At 47.8% G+C, this 22,720-nt stretch overlaps 1 protein-coding gene across 1 annotated transcript; it reads left to right on the top strand.

Moving 5' to 3' along the window:
- The first annotated feature begins 101 nt into the window (after positions 1-101).
- GPN1 (GPN-loop GTPase 1) lies at positions 102-21,803 on the top strand. The gene is made up of 14 exons (XM_067469986.1): positions 102-226; positions 2,360-2,453; positions 5,958-5,997; positions 7,604-7,670; positions 9,218-9,255; positions 9,987-10,065; positions 10,199-10,293; positions 12,916-12,961; positions 14,424-14,570; positions 16,372-16,454; positions 16,791-16,830; positions 17,250-17,352; positions 19,358-19,486; positions 21,427-21,803. The coding sequence occupies exons 1-14, from the start codon at positions 110-112 to the stop codon at positions 21,510-21,512; spliced, it is 1,164 nt and encodes a 387-aa protein (XP_067326087.1). The 5' UTR covers positions 102-109; the 3' UTR covers positions 21,513-21,803.
- Positions 21,804-22,720: the final 917 nt, after the last annotated feature.

Below are 22,720 nucleotides of genomic sequence, written 5' to 3' on the forward strand. Positions count from 1 at the left end.
CCGTCTTCCCCACCAGGGGGCGTCGCTCTCTGACCGAAGGAAGGAAGGAAGGAAGGGCTTCTGCTCCGGAAGCGGAAGGGAAAGGGAGTTGGACAGCAGTCGAGGGAAGATGGCGGATGCTGCTGCTTCTGCTGCGGGAGAGGAGGCTCCGAGCTCGGGCTCTTCTGGGCCCGTGTGCCTCCTGGTGCTGGGCATGGCCGGGTCCGGGAAGACGGCGCTCGTGCAGGTCTGCCTTGCCTTCCTTCCTTCGTCTCTTCCTTCCTTCATTCCTTTCTTCATCCCTTCCTTCCTCTCTTCGTTCCTTTATCTCCTCCTTCCTTCGTCTCTTCATTCGTCTTTTTTCTCCCTTCCTTACTTCCTTCATCTCTTCTTCATTCTTTCCTTCCTTCCTCTCTTCCTTTCTTCATCTTTTCTTTCCTTCCTTCATCCCTTCCTTACTTCGTCTCTTCCTTCCTACCTTTCATCATCTCATCCCTTCCTTCCTTCCTTCATCTTTCTTTCTTCGTTTCTTCCTTCATCCCTTCCTTCCTCTCTCCATTCCTTCCTTCATTTCTTCTTTTCTTCATCCCTTCCTTCCCTCCTACCTTCATCTCTCCCTTCCTTACTTCCTTCATCCCTTCCTTCCTTCCTATCTTCCTACCTTTCATCATCTCATCCCTTTCTTCCTTCCTTCCTACCTTCATCTCTTTCTTTCTTTGTTTCTTCCTTCATCCCTTCCTTCCTCTCTTCATTCCTTCCTTCCTTCCTTCCTTCATTTCTTCTTTTCTTCATCCCTTCCTTCCCTCCTACCTTCATCTCTCCCGTCCTTACTTCCTTCATCTCTTCCTTCGTTCCTTCCTTCATCCCTTACTTCCCTCATCTCTTCCTTGCTTCCTTCCTTCATCTCTTTCCTTCATCTCTCCCTTCCTTACTTCCTTCATCTCATCCTTCATTCCTTCCTACCTACCTACCTACCTACCTTCATCTCTTCCTTCATCCCTTCCTTCATCTCATCCTTTCTTCATTCCTTCCTTCCTCTCTTTGTTCCTTCATTTCTTCCTTCTGTCATCTCTCCCTTCATTCCTTCCTTCCTACCTTCCTTTCTCTCTTCGTTCCTTCATTTCTTCCTTCCTTCGTCTCTTCCTTCATTCCTACCTTCCTTTCTTCATCCCTTCCTTCATCCCTTCCTTCATCCCTTCCTTTCTTCTCCCTTCCTTACTTCATTCATCTCTTCCTTATTCTTTCCTTCCTCCCTTCCTCTCTTCATCTCTTCCTTTCTTCCTTTGTCTCTTTCTTCATTCCTTCCTTCCTACTTTCCTATCTTCCTACCTACCTACCGTCATCTCATCCTTTCTTCGTCCCTTTCTTCCTTCCTTCCTACCTTCATCTCTTCCTTTCTTCCTTCAACCCATCCTTCCTTCATCTCTTCCTTTTTTCTCCCTTCCTTACTTCCTTCATCTCTTCCTTTCTTTATTCTTTCCTTCCTTTTTGCATCCCTTCCTTCCTCCCTTCCTCCCTTCATCTTTTCCTTTCTTTATTCCTTCCTTCCTTTATTCCATCATCTCTTCTTTCCTTCCTTCCTTCCGTCATCTCTTCCTTTCTTCATCCCTTCCTTCCTACCTTCATCTCTTCCTTTCTTCGTTTCTTCCTTCATCTCTTCCTTTCTTCTCCCTTCCTTACTTCCTTTATCTCTTCCTTTCTTCATTCTTTCCTTCCTTTGTGCATCCCTTCCTTCCTTCATCCCTTCATCTTTTCCTTTCTTTATTTCTTCCTTCCTTTATTCCTTCATCTCTTCTTTCCTTCCTTCCTTCCTTCCTTCCATCCGTCCATCCATCATCTCTTCCTTTCTTCATCCCTTCCTTCCTACTGTCATCTCTTCATTTCTTCCTTCATCCCTTCCTTCCTTCATCTCTTCCTTTCTTCTCCTTTCCTTACTTCATTCATCTCTTCCTTTCTTTATTCCTCCCTCCATCCCTCCCTCCCTCCCTTCCTAACTTCCAAGCTGAAAACCTGCGTCTTCAGGGGGGGAGTGTGACCCTGTCCAACTGAGGCTGTAACCCTATAATACCCTGTTTGGCCTTGCAACTGACCAGGAGTACCTCTGACCTGACTGAATTCAGTTTCAATTTGTTTGCTCTCATCCAGATCATCACAGCTGCCAAGCAGCAGTTCAGGACCTGAACAGCCTCCTTATTTTCCTTCCTTCCTTCCTTCATCCCTTCCTGTCTTCATCCCTTCCTTCCTCTTTTTGTTCCTTCCTTCCTTCATATCTTACTTTCTTCAAGCCTTCCTTCGTTCCATCCTTCATATCTTCCTTCCTTCTTCGTTGTCCTGTGCCTCTCAATACTGACGCTTCTCCCCCTTTCTCCCTCCCCTTCAGCGCCTGGCAGCCCACCTGCAGGAGAAGCGCTGCCCGCCCTACATCATCAACCTGGACCCTGCCGTCCACACGCTACCCTTCCCGGTCAACATTGGTGAGCACAGTCGAAGGGGGAAGGAAGAGCCCTCGCCTCTGGAAGAAGAGAGCTGGGGCCTCTCTTGGGAACAACGGAGCGCCCTCAGGGTGAAAATTGAGACCCATTCTACACTACCAGATAAAATCCATACTACTTGCTTTGAACTGGATTATCTGGCAATGTGGAAGGGGCCTGAGCCTACACTGCCAGATAATCTGGAGTGTGGTGGAGGCTCCTCCTTTGGAAGCTTTTAAACAGAGGCTGGATGGGCATCTGTCAGGGGTGATTTGAATGCAATATTCCTGCTTCTTGGCAGAATGGGGTTGGACTGGATGGCCCAGGAGGTCTCTTCCCACTCTAGGATTCTATGTTCAGCAGTGGAACTCTCTGCCCCGGAGGGAGTGTGGTGGAGGCTCCTTCTTTGGAAGCTTTTAAACAGAGGCTGGATGGCCATCTGTCAGGGGCGATTTGAATGCAATATTCCTGCTTCTTGGTAGACTGGGGTTGGACTGGGTGGCCCATGAGGTCTCTTCCAACTCTAGGATTCTATGATCTGGGGTCAGATTCTGGAATCTAGGGTAGTATAGATCCAGCCTTAGTGACTCAGAAAGAAGGGGGGCTGAGAGCAGCAGGCTGCCAACTGGAACTAAGACAATTGTCATGCCTTTTCTTTTTACAACTAGGGGTCCTTCCACACAGCCATATAACCTAGAATATCAAGGCAGATAATCTACAATATCTGCTTTGAAGTGGATTATCTGAGTCTCCACACTGCCATGTAATCCAATTCAATGTGGATTTTTTACAGCTGTATGGAAGGGGCCTAGGAGTAGGTTTCAGCATGCAAAGGTGCAGACTGTATCACCCATTTAACCTCCATCTTCAGGCCCCTTACACACTGTCATATAATCCAGATTATCACATCAGATAATCCACATTATCTGCTTTGAACTAGATTATCAGAGTCTACATTGCCATATTTAAAGGAGATAATCTGGATTTTATATGGCGATGTAGAACGGGTCCCAGTCCTGACCTGGGCATCACTGTTGATCTTATGCTCTGTCCGATGCGGCAGATGTGGAGAGAGGGAAAACACTTGGGTGCACTCCTACTTTCCTTCCAGGAAACCTGAGGCAGTGCAGGCTGTTTCCCTTCTCTCCACATCTTCCCTGCGCACTCTCCACGGTGATCTTCATGGCTAGGAATGGAGTGATAAAGGGCCCAAACTCCCAAGCCAGAACTAAAAGCTGCTGCACTCCCTCCTTCGTGTTTCTTCCTCTTACTATTTAAATACCACTCAGTCACATTTTTTATTTATTTGTCGTGTCAGGGCAACCAGTCAATTGTATTACATTTCTAACAGAACAAGACAAACAGACAAAACACAAAATTTGCAAGTTTGGTAGTTGATTAAATGTCCTTTGACCACGATCTGCCCCCTTGGAGTGCCTCTGGTGTTGCTGCAAGAAGGTCCTCCCTTGTGCATGTGGCAGGGCTCGGGGTGCATTGCAGCAGGTGCTCAGTGGTTTGCTCTTCTCCACACTCGCATGTCGTGGATTCCACTTTGTGGCCCCATTTCTTGAGGTTGGCTCTGCATCTCGTGGTGCCTGAGCGCAGTCTGTTCAGTGCCTTCCAAGTCTGTGTGCCCAGGGGGGAGTCTCTCATTGGGTATCAGCCATTGGTTGAGGTTCTGGGTTTGAGCCTGCCACTTTTGGACTCTTGCTTGCTGAGGTGTTCCAGTGAGTGTCTCTGTAGATCTTAGAAAACCATGTCTTGATTTAAGTCGTTGACATGGTGGCTGATACCCAAACAGGGGATGAGCTGGAGATGTCTCTGCCTTGGTCCTTTCACTATTGGCTGCTACTTCCCGGGAGATGTCAGGTGGTGCAATATAAGCAGTGTAATTTCTCCAGTGGTGTAGGGCGCAGACACCCCGTGATAATGTGGCATGTCACATTAAGAGCCACATCCACTGTTTTAGCGTGGTGAGATGTGTTCCACACCGGGCATGCATACTCAGCAGCAGAGTAGCATAGCACAAGGGCAGATGTCTTCACTGTGTCTGGTTGTGATCCCCAGGTTGTGCCAGTCAGCTTTCGTATTATATTGTTTCTAGCGCCGACTTTTTGCTTGATATTCAGGCAGTGCTTCTTGTAGGTGAGAGTATGGTCCAAAGTGACTCCCAGGTATTTGGGTGTGCTGCAATGCTCCAGTGGGATTCCTTCCCAGGTCATCCTCAGAGCTCAGGATGCTTGTCTGTTTTTGACGTGAAAAGCACATGTCTGTCACATGAAGAATCTTGAAGAATGGGGAAGCATAGATGCTTGTGTCCATTTTCATTAGTGCCGATAGAGGCAGAAGTCATATGGGATTTTGTATTGTTTTATGGATGCTGCAAAGCTCTAGCCAGGCGCTGGTACCTATTATTTAAGTTGCTTTCCTTGGCATCTCTTCCAGCTGCGTTCGGCATGTGACCAGAGCCGCAAACATCATTCTTAGCTCAATAATCTCTTAAAGTTTTACTCTCCTTTGCTTTCCTAAGTTGGACAACAAAATGAGCAAAACAAGCACAGTTGAAGGTGTAAGACAGATTGAAAGCATGAAAGAATGTCAAAATGAAGTGAGTTGGGTAAACATAGAATCCTAGAATCAAAGAGTTGGAAGAGACCTCCTGGGCCATCCAGTCCAACCCCATCCTGCCAAGAAGCAGGAATATTGCATTCAAATCACCCCTGACAGATGGCCATCCAGCCTCTGCTTAAAAGCTTCCAAAGAAGGAGCCTCCACCACACTCCGGGGCAGGGAGTTCCACTGCTGAACGGCTCTCACAGTCAGGAAGTTCTTCCTCATGTTCTTCCTTCTTTGGAAGCTTTTAAACAGAGGCTGGATGGCCATCTGTCAGGGGTGATTTGAATGCAATATTCCTGCTTCTTGGCAGGGGGTTGGACTGGATGGCCCATGAGGTCTCTACCAACTCTTTGATTCTATGATTCTATGTTCAAATGGAATTTCCTCTCTTGTAGTTTGAAGCCATTCCTCCATTGCGTCCTAGTCTCCAGGGAAGCAGAAAACAAGCTTGCTCCCTCCTCCTCCCTGTGGCTTCCTCACATATTTATACCTGGCTATCCTATCTCCTCTCAGCCTTCTCTTCTTCAGGCTAAACATGCCCAGCTCTTCGAGCTGCTCCTTTACATGAATGTAAAAGCCCCACATAATGCATCTGCTCTAGGCCTTGCATTCCACTCTCTCCTGGAGGCAGGTACAGCTCTCTGCCATCAAATGTGAAAGCAGACAGTTATTCCTGAGGGCAGAAATATAGCAGTTAGTAAAGTACATAGGTTCATCAAGCAGGCATAATATTAACCTTCAAGCTAAGGTCTTTTGTGTTTTCACAGATAAGTGGTGCAAAAACGCTGTCTGTCTGGACTGTTACAAACTTATGGGACTTGTGTTGAGGGTTGTGTGACTGTAGAAAATGCCTTCCGTTTATGTCTCCTCTTCATCTCCTTTTTTCAAAAGATATCCGGGACACTGTGAAGTACAAAGAAGTCATGAAGCAGTATCCTTGTCTGAGTGTTCGATTCTGGGGCCCTTGGGGGGGGGGGTTGGTTGGTTGTCATGGTAACATGCAACCCTTATGTAAGACTGTAGGATCTATATAGCAATATTAAATGACCACTCACAAGCCGGTTTTGCTTTGAAATGGACATATTGCTTGTTTCTCTGCAGAAAAGAAAGACACTACTGACTTTTCCCCACCACCACTTCCTTTTATACACCTTTCCTGCCCATCTCCCCCTCTTCTCAGTTTCCTTATTAGAACTTGTTGCTTCACAAGTTCCAGTACAAGGTTTCCAGTGTCCTCTGCTGGCTTCAAAATGTCACAGAGAGGGAATTGAGGCAGCCAGGATGATTCAGTCAGGATGTCATGGAAGGAATTTGTGATGTCTTCATGCCGTCAGAAATTGATTCCTGACACCTTATTGGGAAGGGAGGGGTTGAGGGGGGTCATGAAAGGAGGGCTCTGGCTGCAGTGGGCGGATTTCCTTTTCCCTGGGGCCAGCTGGGGAGGGGCAGGAGGGTCCCCATTGCTCAGGAATGTGTTCCAGCCTGCAGAGATGGGTAGCTGACCAGGCAGCGTGATGGCCCTTGGCCCCTGGAAGCCCCAGCGGCCAAGGGTCACCCAGAACGGGACCTAGTGAAATCCCTGCACAAGAAACACTCTGTCACCCATGAGGCTCAGCATGGCTGCCTTTACAGCTGCCTTTGGGGGCCTTCATGAGTTCATAGGTGCCTGCGTCAAATGCACATGGCATTTCTTGCTATCGTTTGGCATAGCCTCAAGTGTGATGCTTCTGATGATCACAGGATGGGACCACAGGAACCATTGAGTCCACCTCCCTTCTGCCAGGCAGGAAAACACAGCTAAAAAACCCCAAAAGGTGCTCATCCAGCTTCTTTGAAAAGCCTTCTTCTGGGGTCACCTGTCCCACTGTCAAGCACTTATGTGGAATCTCTCTTCCTTTGACTCATCAAGGCCAATGATATTGGGAGCCCTGTCCTCTGCTTCTGCCCAGCACTGTTTTGAAGAAATCCCAACTGAGTGCCGAGGCCTCATCCCAGCCCTAGGCAAGAAGGTGGCTCCTGAGTTGCCTGCCATTTGGCTCCTCTGGCCCCTTTGCGTTCCAGCTTTGTGTCAGAGGGGGAGATACTGCTCCCTATGGTATTTAATTCCATCGCATTTCCTCTTTCCTCATCTTTCCCCTGTAAATGGAATTTCTCCATGCCTTGCAGCCCCTCTCCTCTGGGAATTTATTTAATCCCATTTGTGCTTTTTCACCAGTTTGTGAAATGGCACGAATATTTTCTCTCTGGAAGCATGAAGCTGGCAGTCTCCATCATCCTGGGCAACATCCTTGCAGACAGCCAGTTCTCTCACACCAGAAGCAACTTGCAATTTCTCAGGTCGCTCCTGACACGACAAAAAAAAAAGTGCCTCTTGGTTGCCCCCCAGAGAGCCCCCTGGCATGTGGCTTTATTGGGTGCGCTGGGCCTTTTGCAGGGAGGGGGTGGGGCCAGTGAGTCTTCCCAGGAACCCTTTGGGGAAGCCCCACGGCCAAGGGGTCCCACAGCATGGCAGCAGGGCTTTCCTGAACACGCTCCAGATACGGACTGGGCCCAAACGGAGGCATTGTGACTTCCCTCAACCTCTTTGCCACCAGATTTGATCAGGTACGTGGTGCTTACTAGAGGGCCTTCTCTGCTGTGGCCTCCCAGCTCTGGAACTCACTGCCTAGTGAGAGTAGGCTAGCCCCTACCCTGGTAGCTTTTAAGAAAGACCTGAAAACCTGGCTTTTCCGATGTACCTTGGGTGAATGAAAATATATTCCAGCTTTAATCTGTTCCCACCTTAGCACTGTCCTCATGATGCATTCTCCCTCTGCCCTAAGTGAAGGTTTAACCCAATTGTTTTTTTCGATCCTTTCGTGTCCCTCCCCCCTTAAAAACACATTTTCCCTCAGAAAAATATTCTACACATCTCATCCAGGGTTTTTATCAAATGTTTTCAACTTCACTTTTAATATATCTGGCCTGCCCACTGTGTCTTATTTCTTTTCATGTCATTTTGGACCTGTTTATTTTATTATGTTATGTTATGTATTTATTTTGATGGTGTTTTGCTTTTTTGTATTTTATTTGCTATATTTGTATTTGTTCTGTTATAATTTTGGGTCTGGCCTCATGTTAGCCGCCCCGAGTCCCCGTTAGGGAGATGGTGGCGGGTATAAATAAAGTTTATTATTATTATTTTACTGACACAAAAGCACAGTATGTCACAGCAAACGAGATCTCTATGCTGGATTTCGTATCACAAAATCACAAGTCGAGCCCTTCCCAAGTGCCTAGGACTGTGTGATGTATTTTCGAATGATGCGCTCAGATCCAAGTCAGGTGGCCTTTTGCAGTTGACAGGTCGTGATTTTGTTGATGTTTATTGTTTCCAAATGCTGGCTGAGATCTTTTGGTGTGGCACCCAGTGCTCCAAAAGATCTCAATGACCAAAAGATCTCAATGACCACTGGGACCACCTGTATTGGTTTATGCAATCAGAGCCTTTGCAGTTCAATTTTGAGGTCTTGATAGCGGCTGAGTTTTTCCTGTTGTTTTTCCTCAATGCGGCTGTCACCCGGTATGGCGACATCAATAATCCAGACTTTTTTCTTTTCCACAATCGTAATGTCTGGTGTGTTGTGTTCCAAAACTTTGTCAGTCAGGATTCGAAAGTCCCACAGTATTTTTGTGTGTTCATTTTCCACAACCTTTGTAGGTTTATGATCCCACCGGTTCTTGACTCCTGGCAGGTGGTCCTTGTGACATAAGTTCCAGTGAATCATCTGGGCCACAGAGTTGTGCCTCTGGTTGTTGTTGTTGTTGTTATTATTATTATTCTGGCCATCTCTGAGGGTTGATTGCATTTGTCGCTGAGACTTAATTTCCTTTAGGAGTCTTGGGCCTTCTGCATCATCCTTTGAAGAAGACATGTCACACTGCTGAGAATCCTGACTTTGCTGAAATAATAATAATAATAATAATCCTTTATTTGTACCCCGCGAAGGACTCGGTGCGGCTTACAAGAGGCCGAGCCCAAATACAATAGTAAAAACAATAACAACAACAGCAAAATAACACAAAAAACAAAGCAATAACGTTAACAACACACAATGAAATAACGGCTGCTTCTCCAGTGACTGAACCTTCTTTTTTTTCCTTCTTCTCAGGTGATGACATTTATTGAAAAGCGACAGGCTGCGTCTCAGTGAGTCCATGGGAAATGAGAAGTCCTGCTGGGATGGAAAGGGATGATGGGTGGGAGATCCCTTAGAATTGTAGAGCTGGAAGAGATCCTAGGGAGCATCCAGTCCAACCTATCCTGGCATGCAGGTAGACACAAACCCTCCTGACAGAGGGCCATCCAGCCTCTGCTTTGAAATCTTTAGAGAAGGAGATGCCACTGGAATTTGAGGCAGCACATTTTGTTAGCAGACATCTCTTTCACTTTTCACTTAGGAGTAGGAATGCTCATCCCACTCTTCTCCTGGGCAGAGATGCCTTGAAAAGGGCAATTTCTTTTTTTGCTTGGTATTAATCAAAAACGTTTGCCACCTCTCTTCTCAAGGCTGCTTGGGAAAGATCCAGAAGTGGATAGAAGTACAATCTAATGAAGTCTGAAGGATCTTAACTAATGATATCAACTGGGTTAGAATTTAGAGAGCAAACCAGAACCAGATTTGTTTGCTCAACCAGTGGTCAGACCCAAGGAGCATGAAAGCCCTCAGCCTGGACCTGAATGTGGGAAGAAGAGTGCATGGTCCCAGAGACCAGGGTTCTAGGGGCCTGGGTAGAAGCTCCTCCAGTTGAGAAGCAGAGGAACATGTGACTGTGCCCTTCAGGTGGTGGCTCTTGCCTGGAAGGCTGCGGCCCTCATCTAGCTAGGTACGAACCAGGGGACCAAGAGCCAAGAAGCTCAAGGCACACCTTTCCTTTCAGGTACGTCCTGATTGACACTCCTGGGCAGATTGAGGTGTTCACTTGGTCTGCTTCAGGGACTATCATCACAGAAGCCTTGGTGAGTGAGTGAGAGAGAGAGAAAGAGAGGTGGATGGAGGGCTGGGTGGCCTCAACTGGGCTCAGTGGGGAGGGCTCCCTTGGCCCACTTGCTCACCCCTCAACTCCACTGCCGCCCGTTGCCTCCTCCCCAGGCCTCCTCCTTCCCTTCGGTGGTGGTTTACGTGATGGACACCTCTCGCAGCACCAGCCCCGTCACCTTCATGTCCAACATGCTCTATGCCTGCAGGTGAGCATACCAGAGGGTGGTGGTGGGGGGAACAGTTGTGTGTCAGGTTCAGATTTTGGGGAGACATCTCCAAGTCCTGAGTAGGAGCCAAGGTTTGAAGGCCTCCCAAACACAGGGTCACCACATAAGTCCTGATGGCCTTGACAGCCAATGACAAGACCAACAAGAGGCAACAGTGTTTGCCTCCTCTGTCCCACTGCCATATTTCTTTGCATGTTGCAGCTGTAGTCTCAATACTATTTCCTAATGGCTTTATTTTGGCTGTCTTCTGTTGCTCCAAGAAGAATGCCCCAGACATCCTATCAAAACAGTATGTTGAAAACCACGAAAAGAGCAGAAACATAAGTCCAGGTGCCTTCAGGCTTTGGACCAGGCAGGGGCCAGCTTCTGCCCTTCAGGTGTTTTGGACTTAGAATCATAGAATCATAGAATCAAAGAGTTGGAAGAGACCTCATGGGCCATCCAGTCCAACCCCATTCTGCCAAGAAGCAGGAATATTGCATTCAAATCACCCCTGACAGATGGCCATCCAGCCTCTGCTTAAAAGCTTCCAAAGAAGGAGCCTCCACCACACTCCGGGGCAGAGAGTTCCACTGCTGAACGGCTCTCACAGCCAGGAAGTTCTTCCTCATGTTCAGGTGGAATCTCCTCTCTTGTAGTTTGAAGCCATTGTTCCCTTGCGTCCTAGTCTCCAGGGAAGCAGAAAACAAGCTTGCTCCCTCCTCCTCCCTGTGGCTTCCTCTCACATATTTATACATGGCTATCATATCTCCTCTCATCCTTCTCTTCTTCAGGCTAAACATGCCCAGTTCCCTAAGCTGCTCCTCATAGGGCTTGTTCTCCAGACCCTGGATCATTTGAGTCACTCTCCTCTGGACACATTCCAGCTTAGAGTCAATATCTCTCTTGAATTGTGGTGCCCAGAATTGGACACAATATTCCAGATGTGGTCTAACCAAAGCAGAATAGAGGGGTAGCATTACTTCCTTAGATCTAGACAACTAGAACAGTGGTTCTCAACTTCAACTAGAACAGTGGTTCTCAACCTGTGGGTCCCTCCCCAGATGTTTTGGCCTTCAACTCCCAGAAATCCTAACAGCTGGTAAACTGGCTGGAATTTCTGGGAGTTATAGGTCAAAACACCTGGGGAACCACAGGTTGAGAACCACCAAACTAGAATCATAGAGTTGGGCCACCCAGTCCATCCCCTGCCAAGAAGCAGGGCAGTCACATTCAAAGCACCCCCAACAGATGGCCACCCAGCCTCTGCTTAAAAGCCTCCAGAGAAGGAGATTCCATCTGAACACGAGGAAGAACTTTCTGACTGAGAGAGCCGTTCAGCAGTGGAACTCTCTGCCCCGGAGTGTGGTGGAGGCTCCTTCTTTGGAAGCTTTGAAACAGAAGCTGGATGGCCATCTGTCAGGGGTGATTTGAATGCAATATTCCTGCTTCTTGGCAGAATGGGGTTGGACTGGATGATGGCCCAGGAGGTCTCTTCCAACTCGAGGATTCTAGGATTCTAAGGAGCCTCCACCACACTTTGGGGCAGAGAGTTCCACTGCTGAACAGCTCTCCCAGTCAGAAAGTTCTTCCTAATGTTCAGGTGGAATCTGTTGATTTATTGACCTCAGAGCGTCTGCTCAAAGGCACAAAAGCAAAGAATGAAGCGAACTACCTCAGTCAGCTCCAAAGCCCGGAGTGGCTCTTATCTTTTAATTTGCACTTTACACTATCTACAGGAGCAGAGTAAAATACGATGTTTGCTTAGCTGTACATCGCTGGAAGCTGGAACCCATTTATTTATTATATATTTCGCACATTTATATCCCGTCCTATCTCGACCTCCACAGAGGGACTCAGGGAGGCTAACAACAAAAGCATAAATATACATCTTAAGTAAAAACAGTATAAAACATTATAAAAACATCATAAAAACATTAAACTTTAGAAGAATCGCCAGCTTAAATCGTCCTACAAACAGTCCATCAGAGTCAGTAAAACCATAGCTCTACCATGACGTCGGTCTAGTCCACAAAAGCCTGATCCCACAGCCAGGATTTCACCTTTTTTCGGAAGGTCAGGAGGGATGGAGCGAATCTGATTTCACTTGGGAGGGAATTCCATAGCTGAGGGGCCACCACAGAGAAGGCCCTGTCTTTTGTCCCCACCAACCATCACATGGTTATCTGATTTCTGTGGAATGTAAATACATTACTGGAACATTCCAAAGTAACGCTCTAGGAATCAAGCACAGCTCTGTGCATTTAACTCTTGCATTGCTGCACCACACAGTTTAAACTATTGCAATATTTCAGCCACCATATTCTAATAGAATCTCCTTTCCTGTAGTTTGAAGCCATTGCTCTGCATCCTAGTCTCCAGGGCAGCTGAAAACAAGCTTGCTCCCTCCTACCTAGAACCCCCCCCACACACACACACACATTATACATGGCCCTCATCGTGTCTCCTCCCACAATTTGAGTTGAAGTCCAAAACACATGGAGGGCCCAAGCTTGCCCAGGCCTGGTTTGGACTCTGAGGCTTCTGAAAGAGATGGGGGTGATGCAGGGGGACCGCCTTCTCTCCGCAGCCTCCTTGACCACTCTTTGGCTCTTTCCCCAGCATCCTCTACAAGACGAAGCTCCCATTCATTCTGGCCATGAACAAGGTAAGGGGCCCGGCCTGGCTTATTTGCGTCTCCTTCCCCTTTCTAAGCCTCCCATTTTCCCTGTTTCATAAAATGGGGATGAGGAAAAAGTGGCAGAGGAAGAATCATAGAATCTCAGATTCCTAGAGTTGGAAGAGACCTCATGGGCCATCATCCAGTCCAACCCCATTCTGCCAAGAAGCAGGAATATTGCATTCAAAGCACCCCTGACAGATGGCCATCCAGCCCCTGTTTAAAAGCCTCCAAAGAAGGAGCCTCCACCACACTCCGGGGCAGAGAGTTCCACTGCTGAATGGCTCTCACAGTCAGGAAGTTCTTCCTCATGTTCAGGTGGAATCTCCTCTCTTGTAGTTTGAAGCCATTGTTCCATTGCGTCCTAGTCTCTCTCCAGGGAAGCAGAAAACAAGCTTGCTCCCTCCTCCTCCCTGTGGCTTCCTCTCACATATTTATACATAGCTATCATATCTCCTCTCAGATTTCTCTTCTTCAGGCTCAACTTGCCCAGCTCCTTAAGCCGCTCCTCATAGGCCTTGTTCTCCAGACCCTTAGATCTGCTCTCTCCTCCCTGTGGCTTCCTCTCACATATTTATACATAGCTATCATATCTCCTCTCAGATTTCTCTTCTTCAGGCTAAACATGCCCAGCTCCTTAAGCCGCTCCTCATAGGGCTTGTTCTCCAGACCCTTGATCTGCTCTCTCCTCCCTGTGGCTTCCTCTCACATATTTATACATAGCTATCATATCTCCTCTCAGATTTCTCTTCTTCAGGCTAAACATGCCCAGCTCCTTAAGCCGCTCCTCATAGGGCTTGTTCTCCAGACCCTTGATCATTTGAGTCGCCCTCCTCTGGACACTTTTCAGCTTGTCAATATCTCTCTTGAATTGTGGTGCCCAGAATGGGACACAATATTCCAGGTGTGGTCTAACCAAGGCGGAGCATGGTTAGACCGCCTTGGTTAGACCACACCTGGAATATTGTGTCCCATTCTGGGGAGCAGAATTTCATGGGGAGCATGACTTCCCAGAAATTCATGGGGAGCATGACTTCCCTAGATCTAGGCACCATGCTCCCCTTGATGCAGGCCAACATCCCATTGGCTTTTTTTGCCGCCACATCACATTCCTGGCTCATGTTTAACTTCCTCCCCACGAGGACTCCAAGATCTTTTTCACACGTCCTGCTCTCGAGCCAGGCCTCATCGTCCCCCATTCTGTCTCTTTGCATTTCATTTTTTCTGCCAAAGTGGAGTATCTTGCATTTGTCCCCATTGAGAGCACTATACATCGAGAGCACTATAGCCAGGTTGGGAGTGCTTTTTCCGCCCTTTGAGCGGCTCCCACAACACTCCAGAGTTTATCGAGGTCTCCAGAGACAGCCAACTCCCCTGTATTTTGTGACCCTTCCACCCCCTCTGCCACCCCCTCCCCCTGGTTGATACTCACTCTGCTTCCTGGCCACAGACGGACATCATTGACCACCGCTTTGCCGTGGAGTGGATGCAGGACTTTGAGGCCTTCCAAGAGGCCCTCAGCCAGGAGGCCTCCTACGCCAGCAACCTGACGCGCTCCATGAGCCTCGTTCTGGACGAGTTCTACGGCTCCCTCAAGGTGGGAACAATACATTTAGGAAAGTCGGAAAAAGGGAGGGATAGATGGGTAATGGGTGTAACATAAACAAGAAAGAAAGAAAAAGGCCAAAGAGTGAGAGGTACTTCCAGGTCTTCCCAAATTGAAAGATCTTCTCACTTCGCTATGCTTTGATTGTCTTTGTCTTCAGTTTCTTACTGATAGTTCCTTTGAGCTTCTTTTATAATCTATATATATATATAAGAATGCTCTGTGCGTCATGAGTACCTTAAAAACAAAAGAACCAATGAACAAAATCACACCAAGTTTGGCAACAAAACGTCTCACAGCACAAGTAGTGACCATCACTCAAAAAACTATGATTTTTGTCATTTGGGAGTCATAGTTGCTAGGATTTATAGTTCACCTACAATCAAAGAGCATTCTGAACTCCATCAACGATGGAATTGAACCAAACTTGTATTGTCGAAGGCTTTCATGGCTGGAATCACTAGGTTCTTGTGGTTTTTTTTGGGCTATAGAGCCATGTTCTAGAGGCATTTCTCCTGATGTTTCGCCTGCATCTATGGCAAGCATCCTCAGAGGTGGTGAACCAGACTTGGCACACAGAACTCCCAGGACCAACAGAAAATTTGGCCCAATTCTGTCGTTGGTGGGTTTCAGAATGCTCTTTGATTGTAGCTGAACTATACATTCCAGTAACTACAACACCCAAATGTCAAGGTCTATCCCCCCCCCCCCCCCAAACTCCATCTGTGTTCATATTTGGGCATATTGAGTGCTTGTGCCAAGTTTGGTCCAGATCCATCATTGTTTGAGTCCACAGTGCTCTCTGGATGTAGGTGAACTACAACTCCCAAACTCAAGGTCAATGCCCACCAAACCCTTCCAGTATTTTCTGTTGGTCATGGGAGTTCTGTGTGCCAAGTTTGGTTCAATTCCATTGTTGGTGGAGTTCAGAATGCTCTTTGATTGTAGGTGAACTATAAATGCCAGCAACTACAACTCCCAAATGACCAAATCATATTTTTTTGAGTGATGGTCACTCCTTGTGTTGTGAGATGTTTTGTTGCCAAATTTGGTGTGATTTTGTTCATTGGTTCTTTTGTTTTTAAGGTACTCATTATGCACAGAGCATTTATATATATATAGAGATTATTATTGTTGTTGTTGTTGTTAGAAACACAACAAGAAGAGTCCACAGCAGACACTCTGCTGGCTGTTGCATTGGATCACACGTCGGACCCTTCCCAAGTGTCTAGGGCTGTGTGATGTATTGGCGAATAATGCGTGCAGATCCCATTAAGGTGGCCTTTTGCAGCTGGCAGCTGGTAATTTTGTCAGCACCGATTGTGTTTAAGTGCAGGCCAAGGTCTTGAGGCACTGCACCCAGTGTGCCCATCACCACTGGGACCCCCTTGACTGGCTTGTGCCGGAGTCAACTCCCAAATGACAAAATCTTTTTTTTTTTTTTGAGTGACGGTCACTCCTTGGGTTAGTAGGTGTCTTGTGTCCAAATATGGCGGCAATTCATCCAGTGTGTATATGTGTATATTTGTGCATATATATAAGAATGCATGCATGTGTATATATATATGTATGAGTGTATCTGTATATGTATATATGCTGTATTTTTCGGGATTTTAAGTCTGCTCCGCTGGGGTTTTGTGTGTGAGTTTTTTAAGGAGTGATGGACACTCGTTGGACTGTTAGGCGTCTTGTGTCCAAATTTGGTGTCAATTCGTCCAGTGGTTTTTGAGTTCTGTTAATCCCACAAACGAACATTACCTTTTTATTTATATAGATTATGGTTCTCTTTCAGGTGGCGGGGGTCTCTGCCGTGCAAGGGACCGGGATGGAGGAGTTCTTTGAGCTCGTGTCCCAAGCGGCTGAGGAATACGAAAGGTGAGAGAGAGGCCCTTTGCAAGGGAGGGAGGTGGGATGGCGGCTTTCTCCTCTTCCAACCCCCTCAAGGTCCAGTAGAGGCTGGGCAGGGCATTGGGGATGCGGGGAGAGCGCTACTGGCTGGTACTGGGGGAAGGAGGGGCCAGGTCCCTTCACATGCCGGACTCCGCTTTGAGCCCCCCAGGGGTGAGAAAGGCGGTATATAAATACTGTAAATAAATAAATAATAAATAATGGGGGTCTTGGGCTGGGTGTGGCTGCCAAATGGTGCTGGGGTTCCCTGCCTGGGGCTGGTGGAGGGGCGCACTGAGCCCTGTCCCTTCTCTTCTCTTCCAGAGAGTATCGTCCAGAATACGAGCGGCTGAGGAAGAAGCTGGTAAGTGGAGCTGGGCAGCAGGGGTCCTCCCTCTCCTTTGTGCCACTTTCAGGGACCCCTGGAGCCTTGGCCGAGGAGAAGAGCACCCTGATCGATTGGTGCACCGATACCCTGTGTTGGTGGGGGTGTCCATGTGCTTCTCTCCTGCTGAAAGCGGTTCCTCAGCCTGAGCTCCAGACCTGGTCATGACCATTGGGGGTGCTGTGACTGACAGCCCCAGGCCAGTTCCCCCTCTGTATGTGGTGATGGGTGGTGGGGGGAGTGCTCACTGCCTTTGTTTCCTTCTGTTGAGTTTACACCAGTCAGTGGCTTACGGGCGCCTTGGTCCACATCTTGGAAGAGGTTGGAAGGTTGTGAGTCCGGATTTAGGAAAGCCAGCGGGGTGACTGACTGAGACAGGCCTTCCTCCTCTTTTGCAGGAGAAAGCCCAGAGCCGGCGGCAGCAGGAGCAGCTGGAGCGCCTGCAGAGAGACATGGCCTCCGCCGTGGATGTGGCTGCGGAGGGTGGCCCTGCTTTGCCCGGTAGGCAAGGAAGCTCAGGGCTGCTGGCATTGGGGCCAACTGAGAGGCTCCATTGTGGATGGGCCATGCAGAAAGTGCTGGGCCCAGTGGTTTGGTATAACTATCACACCGCTGTTCACCAAATTATAACAATAGCAGGAGGGTAGCAGAGAAGATTTTAAATAATTTGATTTTATCAGATGGGGAAATATAGGAAAATAATCCCACAATGCTGCTCAACCAAAATTATAACGATGACACCACCACTACTGACTAGCTCACTAAAAATATAGAGGGAATATGGTTAGTGAAACCAACTGTATACTTAAAAGCTAGGAACTGGGAGCCACTGGAACTAAGAGACTTGAAATGATTCTTCAAAGGATTTCCGCTGCCACCATGTTAATGATAAACAGGCCGAGGTATTATTGAGAGGTTGTTCAGTAACACACTCTGTGTCACTATAGTTTACTTAAAGGCTGTTAAAAAGCTGACTTGAATAATGCTTTGACCACAAAGGTATTCGCACTGAGGCTGGTATAAGCTGTTAAAAATAACAATAATGTTTATTGAACAGGTTTGAATAATTCAGGTACAAATGCTTAATGGTTTCAGTAAAATACTAGCACAAAACGCTTGTGGTTGCATTTGAGTAAAGATCTTAAAAAGTCCCGGGTTACAAGTTTTAAAAGTTACAACACAGAAAATTACTTCAGGAAATGAATCTCTGAAAGTAACCCCCAAAAATCCCCCTTAGGAATCGAGCCAAAACTCTGAACTAGCCTTCCTTCGGAAAAGAACAGACCACTAACGGGGTGCTGTTCCACACAGTATTCTAGCTATATTTTTCTATAGCTATTCTGAATACTCTCCAAAAGACTGACCCAAACTTCTTCTTCGGAAACCCAACCTGCTCTTGCTAACACCCAACCTTCTCTCTACCCTTTCCAAGCTCCAACTGGCAAACTGGGACCTCAAACCTCAGTTTAAAAGTCACCTAGCCTTCTGATTTTCCCTCCTAGACTAGAACACCCCCCCCCCCCTTTTAGGCAAACCTAACCTAAGATGGCGTCTCCCTGTCTCCCTTCTCTAAAATGGATGCCGTGGCTTCACCAGGCCCACTTCCCTAGGCCTAAGCTAACCAGCGAAGGTAAGGGATTCATTACACTTGGCATGTTGGGGGAGAGCATGTGCTCTACTCAGCCCTTGGGGTCTTTCATAGAATCAAAGAGTTGGAAGAGACCTCCTGGGCCATCCAGTCCAACTCCATTCTGCCAAGAAGCAGGAATATTGCATTCAAATCACCCCAGACAGATGGCCATCCAGCCTCTGCTTAAAAGCTTCCAAAGAAGGAGCCTCCACCACACTCCCTCCGGGGCAGAGAGTTCCACTGTTGAACAGCTCTCACAGTCAGGAAGTTCTTCCTCGTGTTCAGATGGAATTTCCTCTCTTGTAGTTTGAAGCCATTGTTCCATTGCGTCCTAGTCTCCAAGGAAGCAGAAAACAAGCTTGCTCCCTCCTCCTCCCTGTGGCTTCCTCTCACATATTTATACATGGCTATCATATCTCCTCTCAGCCTTCTCTTCTTCAGGCTAAACATGCCCAGCTCCTTAAGCCGCTCCTCATAGGGCTTGTTCTCCAGACCCTTGATAATTTTAGTCGCCCTCCTCTGGACACATTCCAGCTTGTCAATATCTCTCTTGAATTGTGGTGCCCAGAATTGGACACAATATTCCAGGTAAAGTGGTCTAACCAAGGCAGAAGAGAGCATGGGGAGCATGACTTCCCTAGATCTAGACACTATGCTCCTCTTGATGCCTGAGGCCAAAATCCCATTGGCTTTTTTTGCCGCCACATCACATTCCTGGCTTATGTTCAACTTCCTCCCCATGAGGACTACGAGATCTTTTTCACACGTCCTGCTCTCGAGCCAGGCCTCATTGTCCCCCATTCTGTATCTTTGCATTTCGTTTTTCCTGCTAAAGTGGAGTATCTTGCATTTGTCACCATTGAACTTTGTCTTCAGGCTCAGCAGCAGCAGCAGAATTGTCTTCCGCCGGCCCCTCCGGCCTGATCATGACGCGAGGGACGCTGGAGGAGGGAGAGGACCAAGAGGAAGGCCTGGACAGTGACACGGACGACATTGACCACGAAGGTAATGGCACTGACTCCCCGGCCTCTCTGCCCTGTGCTCAGTGGGTTGGCTTCCATCCTTCCTGGCTCAGAAGAGGCCACACCCTGGGGTCTCTTTCATGGGGGGAGACCCACTCTCTCCTTATTTATTTATTTATTTACATCACTTATACCCCACCCATATCAGCCCGCAGGCGACTCAGGGCGGTCTACATATTGGCACAATTCGATGCCATCAATACAATACAACAGCAAAAACAATTAAGTGCGTTTAGACAAAAGAGTCTACCCCTCTATTCTGCTTTGGTTAGACCACATCTGGAATATTGTGTCCAATTCTGGGCACCACAATTCAAGAGAGATATTGACAAGCTGGAATGTGTCCAGAGGAAGGCGACTCAAATGATCAAAGGTCTGGAGAACAAGCCCTATGAGGAGCGGCTTGGGGAACTGGGCATGTTTAGCCTGAAGAAGAGAAGGCTGAGAGGGGATATGATAGCCATGTATAAATATGTGAGAGGAAGCCAACAGGAGGAGGGAGCAGATCAAGGGTCTGGAGAACAAGCCCTATGAGGAGCGGCTTAGGAAACTGGGCATGTTTAGCCTGAAGAAGAGAAGGCTGAGAGGAGATATGATAGCCATGTATAAGTATGTGAGAGGAAGCCACAGGGAGGAGGAGGGAGCAAGCTTGTTTTCTGCTTCCTTGGAGACTAGGACGCAATGGAACAATGGCTTCAAACTACAAGAGAGGAGATTCCACCTGAACATGAGGAAGAACTTCCTGACTGTGAGAGCCGTTCAGCAGTGGAACTCTCTGCCCCGGAGTGTGGTGGAGGCTCCTTCTTTGGAAGCTTTTAAGCAGAGGCTGGATGGCCATCTGTAAGGGGTGCTTTGAATGCAATATTCCTGCTTCTTGGCAGAATGGGGTTGGACTGGATGGCCCAGGAGGTCTCTTCCAACTCTTTGATTCTATGATTCTATGAGTCAGTGCAAGAACAATTTAAAAAGAGCTCTATCCTCTCGTTCCAATCCTCATCCGTTTCGTCGTCTTGGCCGTTCCTGGGTCATTCTCCATCTCAAGCTTGACTATCTATTCCGGGGTTCCGAAGGCTTGCTTGAAGAACCAGGTTTTTACTCTCTTCCGAAAAGTCAGGAGGGAGGGGGCTGATCTAATATCCCTAGGCAGGGAGTTCCACAGCCGAGGGGCCACCACAGAGAAGGCCCTGTCCCTCGTCCCCGCCAAGTGTGTTACTGCCATGGATCAATGCTATGGAATCATGAGAGTTGCAGTTTGGTGAGGTAGCGGCATTTTTTGGTAGAGAAGGCTAAAAACCTTGTTAAAGTTGTGTCAAACTGCATAATTGTACAGTGGAAATGCAACCTAAGTCTGCTTCCTAAGAACTGACCTTTATAGGCGTACTGCATGTGTGGATGGACATAAAAATACAAAACATGAGGGTATGATGATGTCATAAAACATTATGTATTAATAGTGGCCATTGAAGGACAAAGGAGGAATGATGTTGCCTAGAGGCAATAATATCAATGGTTGAAGGAATTATTGGAGTGTAGTGTGATTTTGGATGGGAATCAGAAAGGAAAGTTGATAAACTTACTCAGGTTGGATCTACACAGCCCTATATCCCAGGATCTGATCCCAGATTATCTGCTTATTTCAGATTATCTGGCAGTGTAGAGTCATATAATTCATTTCAAAGCAGATAATCTGTGATCAGATCCTGGGATATAGGGCAGTCTAGATCCAGTCTCAGGGGCACTCATGAGTTTGGGTTGTTAATTATTGTCATGTGTAGCGTCCTTCCAACAACCCTGGTTAAAAGAAAATAGCTGAATGTGTTACCTCAGATCTCCATACTCTCTGAAAACTATTTTGGTGAAACTATATGGCTAACAGGGTGGAGTTTGAGGGCTGGGCCCACTTTCCTCTCTTTCCTCCTGCAGCAAGCGAAGGGAGCCACGAAGAGCCGGCCTTCCGGAACTTCCTCCAGGAAGCCAAGCAGCGCTACCGGGCCAGAAGTGGACAGTAGCCACCAAGGAAGGAAGGAAGGAGGAAGGTGTACAGACTGGATGGGATTCAGCTGGACAGCAACCCACCCACCTACCCCCAGTATACTCCAAGAGACAGACTGGCTCCCTGGGGTGTTTGGGGTGAAGTGTCCCCCACCCCCAAAATCTCTGTCTTTTGGGAAGGACTCAGTAAGCCCCCTTCAAGGAGGAATCGGGGACATCCACCTCCTGCAGTCGTTGAGGGAATCCTGTAATATTTTCTGTGTGTGTGGCTTTTGTAACTTATTAAGAAGCATCTATTTTGCTACCAACAGCTAGTGGCTGCCTGATTCTTCTGGCCTTGTCCCCGGGGCGAGGAGAGGGGTCTTGATGTTGTCGTCGGCCGAGGGGCTTCTTTCCCTTGAAGGAGACAAGGGAGCTACGGATGGATGTGAGAGCCGTTCAGCAGTGGAACTCTCTGCCCCGGAGGGAGTGTGGTGGAGGCTCCTTCTTTGGAAGCTTTGAAGCAGAGGCTGTCTGGCCATCTGTCAGGGGTGATTTGAATGCAATATTCCTGCTTCTTGGCAGAATGGGGTTGGACTGGATGATGGCCCAGGAGGTCTCTTCCAACTCTTTGATTCTAGGATTCTATGAGAGGCAGGCTGGGACTGGTCTCAAGGGGGGAAACCCAGCAAGGGGGTGGGGTGGGGTGGGGAGCCAGCTTTGCATCATGGTCAGAGTGGGAGTGGGCTCCGGAGGGCAGGGTCCGAATCCCTTTTTGGAAACCTAGCTGTTGAGGCGTGGTTCGGAGGAGGCTGCCTTTGCCTTGTTGGGTTCGGAACAGCATGACATTCCCTGAACGACAACAGAAGGGACTCTTCACTCCTGTTAGGGAGCCAAGTCTCTTTCTGTGCGGTGGAGTGGCCTCAGGAACAAGAGCAGCAGACACAAAGCAGAGAGGAAACAACCAGGGACATCTAATCACCTCTCAACAAAAGATTGCCCCAGGCACTGCCAGGCCATCAAATGCTAATCATAGAATCAAAGAATCAAAGAGTTGGAAGAGACCTCATGGGCCATCCAGTCCAACCCCCTGCCAAGAAGCAGGAATATTGCATTCAAATCACCCCTGACAGATGGCCATCCAGCCTCTGCTTAAAAGCTTCCAAAGGTGATCAGTTGAACCATTCCCACCTAGCTCCAGCAGACAAGAGTCCTTTGTCCCACCCTGGTCATTCCACAGATATAT

The sequence above is a fragment of the Anolis sagrei genome, chromosome 1, assembly GCF_037176765.1.
Source record: "Anolis sagrei isolate rAnoSag1 chromosome 1, rAnoSag1.mat, whole genome shotgun sequence".
NCBI classification, from domain to species: domain Eukaryota; kingdom Metazoa; phylum Chordata; class Lepidosauria; order Squamata; family Dactyloidae; genus Anolis; species Anolis sagrei.